The sequence below is a fragment of the Poecilia latipinna genome, unplaced genomic scaffold, assembly GCF_001443285.1.
Source record: "Poecilia latipinna isolate Pla-1442-1.1 unplaced genomic scaffold, P_latipinna-1.0 Scaffold1588, whole genome shotgun sequence".
NCBI lineage: Eukaryota > Metazoa > Chordata > Actinopteri > Cyprinodontiformes > Poeciliidae > Poecilia > Poecilia latipinna.
The window spans coordinates 26393-35020 of NW_015114204.1; the positions used below are offsets into that span (position 1 = coordinate 26393).

At 40.4% G+C, this 8628-nt stretch overlaps 1 protein-coding gene across 1 annotated transcript in view; it reads right to left on the reverse strand.

Annotated features, from left to right (window-relative positions):
* LOC106963847 (calcium/calmodulin-dependent protein kinase type IV) overlaps positions 1 to 6563 on the reverse strand; it is a 32460-nt gene extending 25897 nt beyond the window's left edge. Inside the window, exons 1-3 of the mRNA XM_015058992.1 lie at positions 5440 to 6563; positions 1837 to 1915; positions 1075 to 1137 (exon numbers count right to left, since the gene is read on the reverse strand). Of these exons, the coding sequence (XP_014914478.1) occupies positions 1075 to 1137; positions 1837 to 1915; positions 5440 to 5546 (249 nt within the window). The 5' untranslated portion in view covers positions 5547 to 6563. The remainder of the gene's footprint in view (positions 1 to 1074; positions 1138 to 1836; positions 1916 to 5439) is intronic.
* Between the last annotated feature and the right edge of the window lie 2065 nt (positions 6564 to 8628).

The following is an 8628-nucleotide window of genomic DNA, read 5'->3' on the forward strand; positions in this document are numbered from 1 at the left end:
TCCATCCATCATCCATTCATCTATCCATCCTCCATCCATCCATCCATCCATCCATCCATCCATCCATCATCCATCCATCCATCATCCATCCATCCATCCATCCATCATCCATCCATCCATCCATCATCCATCCATCCATCCATCCATCCATCATCCATACATACATACATACATATTTTTATTTTTGTAATACTTGGAACTGTAGAAATTTCAGTCTGAAATTTTTGACTTTCTGACCTAAAACATTAGTTCAACCTTTAATTTACTTATAAATCAGAATAAAAAGAACTGAGGTCACGCTGGGAGAACTGTTCCTTTATCCAGAAGTCCAGATTATTGAGAACGTCTCCCAGTGAAGAACCTTCACTGCCAGAGATGGAGGGAACAATGTGTTGACTTCAAACTCTTATTAATGATTATTTTTATCACCAGAATAGATTTCTGTCATCAGAGGAACTCCATCGTGTCCTCAGATAAAAGCCATTCTGCCTGTGGAAACATTTTAACACCGTTTCAGTCTTTCTCCAACTCAGAAACGTTGGCTCTGATAGAAACAAACTGTTACCGCGGTAACCAGAAATAACTGCTCACACTTCACGTCTCGGCAGCAACCACAAAACACCTCAGCGACTCTTTAGCAGAACCATATGCTGCTATTTTTATATCTGCATTTAGATCAAATCATCAGTTTAATCCAAACATAAAATCTGTCCTTCAATCCGTTTCTTTACCGAAATGTTTACGTGTTTCAGCAGATCTGCAGACAAACACAACGAATGTTGATATCGATTTTCACACTGATCAAACATGGAGTTACACTGTAAAAATTAACTGCAGTAATTTGGTTGATTTAGTCAGTGATAAAACATGGGGCTCATTTTTCAAAGTCAGTTACTCATTCATTTATAAATTTGACAGTTTCAAAGTAACTAATTATTAAACTAAATATTTAGATAGCAAGTCAAATATTAGCTTGTAAAACCTTCTGATGGTCATGGAAACGGAAACGGACTGAAATATTTTCACTCTTTACAAAAACATCAAAATGAAGCTTTTATTATCGTGGATACTTACGATGTTTGGGTGGGAAAGACGCAGCAGGACTCCGATCTCGGTGCGAACGATTTTCTTATCAATCTGAAACAAACAAACGTCAGCAGTTAGGTGATAATAACAGTAACGGTAGAAAAAGAGGTGGAGTCTCCTGAAGCAGTTTGATGTTTTTACATTCTCAGTGCAGATTACACTGCATGCAGAAGAGGTCAAATAATTTACCCCAAGAAACCAAATATCCTGCTAAGGCTGCAGTTCTCCTCTAACAGGAAGGTGCCATCTTTGAGATGCCTCTGTGGTATTTTTAAAACCTGTTTCTCTGGGTCTAAACATCAAGAGTTAAAGATCCTGTGGAACATCGAGTCCTCTCCTGTCTCTGAAGTGAGTTTGTCGCCTCTTATGTCGTTTCTCCTTTAATCTTTAGGAATGTAATTCAGAGTTCAGCTGCGTCTGCACCTGGTCCTTTGCTTTTATCTGATGTAAATGTGCTTTTTATTGGAGTTTTTTCATGTTAAAGGACACAATTACTACCTGGGAATTAAAGTTTAATAATTACAACCAGCAGCTGTTCAAGATGCATTTATCAGGCAGCAGAGGAAGGCCGGGCGACACTTTTATTTTCAAATATTTCACAGTTCAAGGTGAGTAAAGCGTCCGATCATGTGAGGTCATCGCTGAGACATTTGATCGCTACATCTCTTTGGAGTGATTTTTCCATAACCTGACCCTGGTCATAATGCTTCGCCTCGTTTGTGCTGCATGCCGTTAGCTTTGGTAGCTCACCGTTTTCTTCAGGACTTTGACTGCGAAGGGTTTCTGCGTCTGCTTCTCCTCACAGCGGTACACGATGGATGTCGCTCCTCTGAAAACACAAGAAGGACAGAATTCATCTGACGGAAGCAGAGGAACCGGACTTCACCCAAACCGACGACAGGAGATCACACCAGTTTTTATTCCATTTGAATGAGTTGCTTTCAGATAACATTCCTTCAGAACTCCAGCTTGTAGCTCAATGAAGCAGCTCTGAGTTTGGTCCAGCCAGACGTTTTGCTGACTGGTTGCCATGGAGATCAAAGGATTTCTGAGGCCTGAATAATCAAAGCAACAAACCAGGTTTGTTTTGATGAGGGAAAAACATTATAAAATAACTTCTTCACTTGAGTTTGACTTTATTGATCGCAGCGTAATAAAAGAATAAACAAAGTTATACACAAAGAAAATAAACTTAAAACAAAAGTAACAGTAAATTTATGCAAAAAGAAAAACAAGAATGTAATTTTTGTCTGAGCCTGATAAGTGACAGAGAAGTTAATCTGAAGTAAAACAGTTTTGCTACAGTTATTCTTTTGTTTTCTTTTGTCTTAAGTTTATTTGTTTCTGAAACGGCTCGTTTTCCAGCACCAAGAAAATATTAACATGATGCCAAAACGTCTTTTTAGTGTTTGGCTGTTTTTAGAAGGAGTAGAAAACCAAAAAGGTGCAAAAAATGTTTCATTTAAAGTCAGATAAACTGTGTGTGTGTTAGGGAAGCTCTGTGGTTTTACTCTGTATTACAGGAACAAAGACTCTAAATATTTTTTAGAGCCGGAAAGACTTGATGGAGAAGCAAGACGCCGGTTTATTTATTTATTTGCATTTCAGAGAGAAAAAAGGTTCAATAAAAAAAATAAATTCTGCAGTTAAGAACAAAAGAACAATTAGAAAATTGGTCTTCTGCTCATATAGAGGCGCGCACGTGTGTGTGTGTGTTTGGGGAGGTTGGTTCTGGTTTTCTGTGGGGAAAACAGATCCATCTGAGAAGCAATCACACCGCCATGCAGGGACCTGCTTGATCTCCATGGCAACGGGACACCATGAAGCAGAGCGTGTTGGACGCCGCGGCGTCAGCGTTGGCACTTCATGTTCACAGAGACGCCAACAAATGGCAAACACAGTTATAATGTGTCACACAGCGGCCAATCAGAGCCAGGAAACGTTAAAACGGAGCAGGTCTGCGCTCCGGAGACACAACACACACACACACACACACACACACGGCGCGCTGCCTTCAGCCACAACATTGTGTTTAGTTTTAATTATTCATTTGAATGTTTTTCATTCGATCTGTCACAATGACACATTTCTCTGGATAAATTGTCCCAGGATTGATTGCATTAAACGATAATCAGGGCCGGTCCAAACCTTTCTGGGGCCCTAAGCAGATTTTCACCTGGACCCCATATCAGCAAACCAGATGCTTCATCCTAAGCTACTCCTGCTAACATTAGCATCATCTTAGCTTAGCTTACATCATGTCAGTCTTATTATGGCTGCTGATATTTAGCTTCACGTTATTGGCAAACTGAAAAAAATATCTGGATTTTGAAGCACAGAGTTATTTAAGTGCCATTTTATTTTAACTACTTAAAAGTGACATCAGCTGATAAACATTCAGTAAATAAGTTAACAAGTTTAATACCTTATATTTTTCTAGCAGCAAGATATTAGTCTGTTGTTTAACCCTTGTATGTAGAAATGGCGTCCAACCAACTCCACATATGTAAAACTTGTATCATTTGCCTTAGTCCTCTACGTTTGCCTTAGTCCTTTTGTCCTCTACGTTTGCCTTAGTCCTTTAGTCCTCTACGTTTGCCTTAGTCCTCTACGTTTGCCTTAGTCCTCTACGTTTGCCTTAGTCCTTTAGTCCTCTACGTTTGCCTTAGTCCTCGGACGCACAAGGGTTAAGGAAGAGTCAAATGTAATCTGTTTGTAGAGACGGATGTTTCTTCTCTGCATATTCCCAGTTCTGATGTGTTTGAGGTTGTTGTTCTGCTGTCTTTACATTTCAACTTCGAAAAGTGGACTAAAGCAGCCCACAGAATGATGCTGCCTCCACCGTGCTGGGCAGCTGCACCTCGCCATCGGGGTAAAAATCTGAATCGTTCTCATTCAGTAACTCCTGCTTTCAGAAAATGGATTGAACCGATTCTTTTCAATCTAAAACGCTTTCAGTCGCCTTTCAGAAATCTATGATTCTCCTTCTTGGTTTCCAAGCCGCCGATAAAAACTAATTATAGCTGCAGCCACAATCATCCGACCCTGAAAACAACGGGTCAGATAAATTATTAAAGAACCAGGATTAATATTAGATTCATGCAGATGACGAGTGGATAGAGACTTCTGACTGGAATATTTCTGAAATAAAACACAACCTGACATGTTTTACTGGAATCCAAGATTCACCTCAAGTTTTAATGATCTGTTCTTTTCCAACACATGAGAAGAAAAGTTTAATTTCCTCAGAACTCAAGATTTATTGCTTATTTTGTCATTTTTATTGTTTAGTTTCTGCTGATTCCCAGCTATTTCCTCCCGTATGTGAAGACATCTCCAGTGGTTTATAAGAGAACATGAGCGGCACTGAAATCAGCAAACTGTTTTTAAAACATCACCAGTGAAATATGAATAAACATCATGTATGTGAAATATTGTTGAGCAGCAGATTAATTTATTTATTATCTTGTGTGTGTGATGTCAGCAAAACTGACTTATAAATAAAGTTGAAAAAATAGCAGTACATTAACCAAATATTTCCTTAATATTTTAAAAAAAGGTTTGAAAAAGTAATTTAAATTTGATTTTAGCATTAAAATTAAAATTATCAAAATGAAAATATAAAATGTTTTAAAATGTCCCCAAAAATTGCTGAACATAAGCAAAAAATAAAAATAGAGAAACAAAAACAATATAACATAAAATGTTTTCTTTAAAAATATACAGAATATAAAAGTATGAAAAACATCCATCGCTTGGCCAGCTTTCTTAGAGCTCTGCGGATGCAACAGTGTGTCTGATTAATCTTTTTTTGTTTTGTTTTTTTTACATATGTACAAATATCTCTGAAATACAGAAAATTCTGACTTGAAATATTTTGCCTGCTCTGGCGCCCCCTCTCCTGCGGCGCCCCTGGGGTGCACACCCACTTTCTGCGACCACTTAACCAATCTGTGGGAGGGAAAAATATTATCACTAAAATATGAAGAAGCAAAACTATTGTATGAAGTAGCATTAAAAATGCTAATGATAGTTTCCCGTTAAAGCTAAGCTGATTATTACCCAGCCGGTTCCGCCTCCAGGCCCCTGGCGGCTGGTTGAGTTTGCACCGTTAAACCCTCATTAATTCATTAACAGCCTGTTTTCCGTCTCTGCTGCGAGCAGGAAGCGGCTCTGATGTTATTGGTTCCCGGCTGGACGCGGCTACCAGTAACATCTCAGGCTGGATTATGAAGTTAATCCTGAATGAGGAGCGTCACATGGACCCACATGTGGACAACTTTGGCCCACTCAAAGGAGCAGAACAACCCGCCACTTCCCCTCCGGAACCGCCCTGACAAACAGAGCCCAGACCTGCCCAGCTCGGAGCCCAGGCCGTAGAAGTCCTCCACCGTCCCGTCCCGCCTCGACCCGTCCACCCAGAACTCCACCGGCTCCGAACCAGGCCGAGAGGTCGGCATGATGCCAGCAGGGCTCCCCGAATCCAGCGCCAGCAGGACCAGGTCCAAATAATAATCACCAGAACCGGGAGCGGCGTAATCTGTGATTTAAATCCAGTTCAGTAAAACCCAGATTAGAGCCTCAGAGGGGGGTGATTCATGATCCGGACGGGTTCTAATTCAGACCAGCAGGGGGATCCGCCTGCGCCCTCCAACTCGGAACCGGGTCCGTTTAGTCCGTCTGTGACGAGACAAACTGAAGAGGAAAAACAGAACCGAACCAGCCGGTGATGGACCCGCGTCTTTACGCCGAACCGCAACCAGGACCGGGATGATCCAGGTCCAAATGTATCGCAGCTTCCATCAGGCCTCCGACCCGTCAGATGTCGGATCAGCTCAGTCCATCACCATCCTTCTCCTCCTCCGGGAATATTTCCGCGTTTCCGCCGGCTGGTCAGTCTGTCCGGAGCGCAGCGGCTCCCCGGCGGAGATCCAGCCGAACTGAGCGATGTCAGCCCCGGGGAGAGGCTGGGTTCACACCGGCAGGCGAGCAGCGAACCCCGGGCTGGCTCGGCGCGGGGTGTCGGTGTTCGGATGCTGGAGGGTCTGCTTGTGAGGCAGGCAGGACCGCTCCAGATGTCCGCTGGATCTGCGGGGAAGAGAGGATGCTGCTGCAGTCTGCATCCGAGCCGACCAATCAGAGCGCTGCACGAGCGCTGGGCCGCGCTCCCATTGGTCCGCGGCTCCGTCAGGCACGAGGCGCTCTGTCAACAGCCTAAATAAGGAAATAACCCAAATACATAAATGTACATTAGCGTGACATCTGGAGGCTTTGATCCTCTGGGAATCAAACCAGCAACCCTCACATGGTCACGTGTTCACTTCATGACTCCATCACTCATCAGCTGCTTCCCATCAGATACACATTAAAAAATTACATATTAATGGAAAAGGTTGAACAGGCTTACTTTCTTTAGACTCATAAATTAAGGTAAAAGTTTACATTTATCTTCATTTATGGAATTAAAGGTGTAATTTGTAATTGTAACATATAAGATGAAACTAATTTAACATTTAATATTGTATAATTTACTTTTTCCTCAGAATTCTGATTTTTAATTTTTTTGTAGAATTTTGTCCTTTTCTTATAAGAATTCTGACGTTAATTTGATAATTCGGTTGTTGTTTTTTTGTGGTTGTTTGTTTGTTTGTTTTCTTTACATGAATGCATGTAAGTATTAGGCTGTAAACACACGGCCCGGTTCAGCCTGCTTTAATCCAACTCCAGTCCATTTGCTTATAGTTGCTTGAGGTGTGAATGTGCAAGCTAACTCTGATCCGCCTTCAAACGTAGGTCTGGGTTCGGTTGAAGCGAACTCTGGTGCGGTTAGAATGGATTTATGAACGCCAAGCCGGACCGGAAGCCCCTCCAAAACCAAGAAGTGAACTACAGCGCAGGGCATTCTGGGTAAATACAACAAAAACAAACATGCTAGGTTAGCGCGAGCGGGAGGAATGGCTTGTGGTCTTCAGCCAAAGATAAGAGAAATCCTCCAACCGCTAAAATCTTCATTTTTGTTTACATTTTGTGAAGGAAGTGGTGCTCAGCGTTTCCTTCAGTGGTTCTTGTTGAAGCGCCCCCACAGGCGAGGAGGGGAACAGGTTGTTGAAAGATTTACCGTGTGAAAATAAATCGCAGCAGCTGAAAATGTAATAAATGTTGCAATTTTGGTTCCCAATCAAACCGAGTCTACCAGGTGTGAAAACATACTTATAATCTGACCAAACAATTGGAACAAATTGTGTTTAACTGGATAGAAACCAGACATGTTTGTCCTGTGTAAAAACAAAGGTCTGAACTGAAAAATGTTCTGAGATCCGGAACCTGTGAAGCAGAAGGTGTGAAGGGTCCAGTGTGAGGTCCGGGCGTCTCGCCGCCGGTGCCGTCCAGATGTGAGCGGGCTCAGTGCCTGTCAGGTGAACAGCTGCTGCACACAGGCAGGATTAAAGCAGACACTTAAATCATTCGGACTTTGAAGTTTATTTCAGTCGATCACAGCAGCATTACGCCCAAGCGTCTCCATGGCAACCGATAGAGAGCTGTAAAGCTGCTGCTCGTTGTGATTCAAGTGTTTCCCAGATCAATTGTTTCTCCACTAACATTGCTCTATTTATTATTAGTTAAAAAGTTTATTTTTATTTTCTATTTTTGGAGGTTTTGTTCTTACAAAATGTTTTAATTTCCGTTTTTAATTTGTTGTTTCTGGTAATAAAAGCAACAACAGCTCAAGTGAAATTTGTTGCAATAGGACTGAAACGATTAATTGTGATTAATCAATTATAGTCAATCATTAACTGGAGTATGCTGACTCGAAAAAAGGGTAATTTGCTGAAAGAACAAAATATTCAGATTTTACATTAAATTGTACAAAAAATATATTCATTTTACATTTAAGGGAAAAAAATGTTGGTTTCACATGACAAATATTATTATTACGTAGTATTGCTACTCTTACTTGTGTATACTGTGAGTAACTTAAATGAAGAACAAACATGCTTTAACCAAAAATACCCAGCTAACTGCTGTATATGTTAAAATTAGGCTTCTTGTTTCTAGACCAGCTCTGTTCTAATTTTATTTTCTACTTGCTGAGCCTGTTGTGCCAGTAAGATTCAATAAACACTGTATATTGTCACAGAAAGTACTTTATAATGTTCTAAAATATTTATACATTACCTATTATATGTATTATTTTTATGTTAGCTGGTTGAAAAATAATTATTAGGAAAAGTGTTTCTTGTGCCATAATAGGTTAATTTGTACTTATTTGTAGTAATTTGTATATTTTACTCCTCAGAATGCCAGAATTTGAACAGAACTTCATACTTTTGTTTGTCTAAACACATAATTTTAAAATATTAGGTCAGACTTTTTGCTCAGTTACTCAGTACTTTAGATGTTTTCCTTTCTCCAAATACTTTTTTACTCTAGCTTGAGTAATTCTTACTTTAGTAAAAATATTTAAAGTAGATATATATATACTTGAGCTAGACTGTCCAACTCTGTTTATTCATTTATCCGTTCAGTTATTCATTGTTTTAC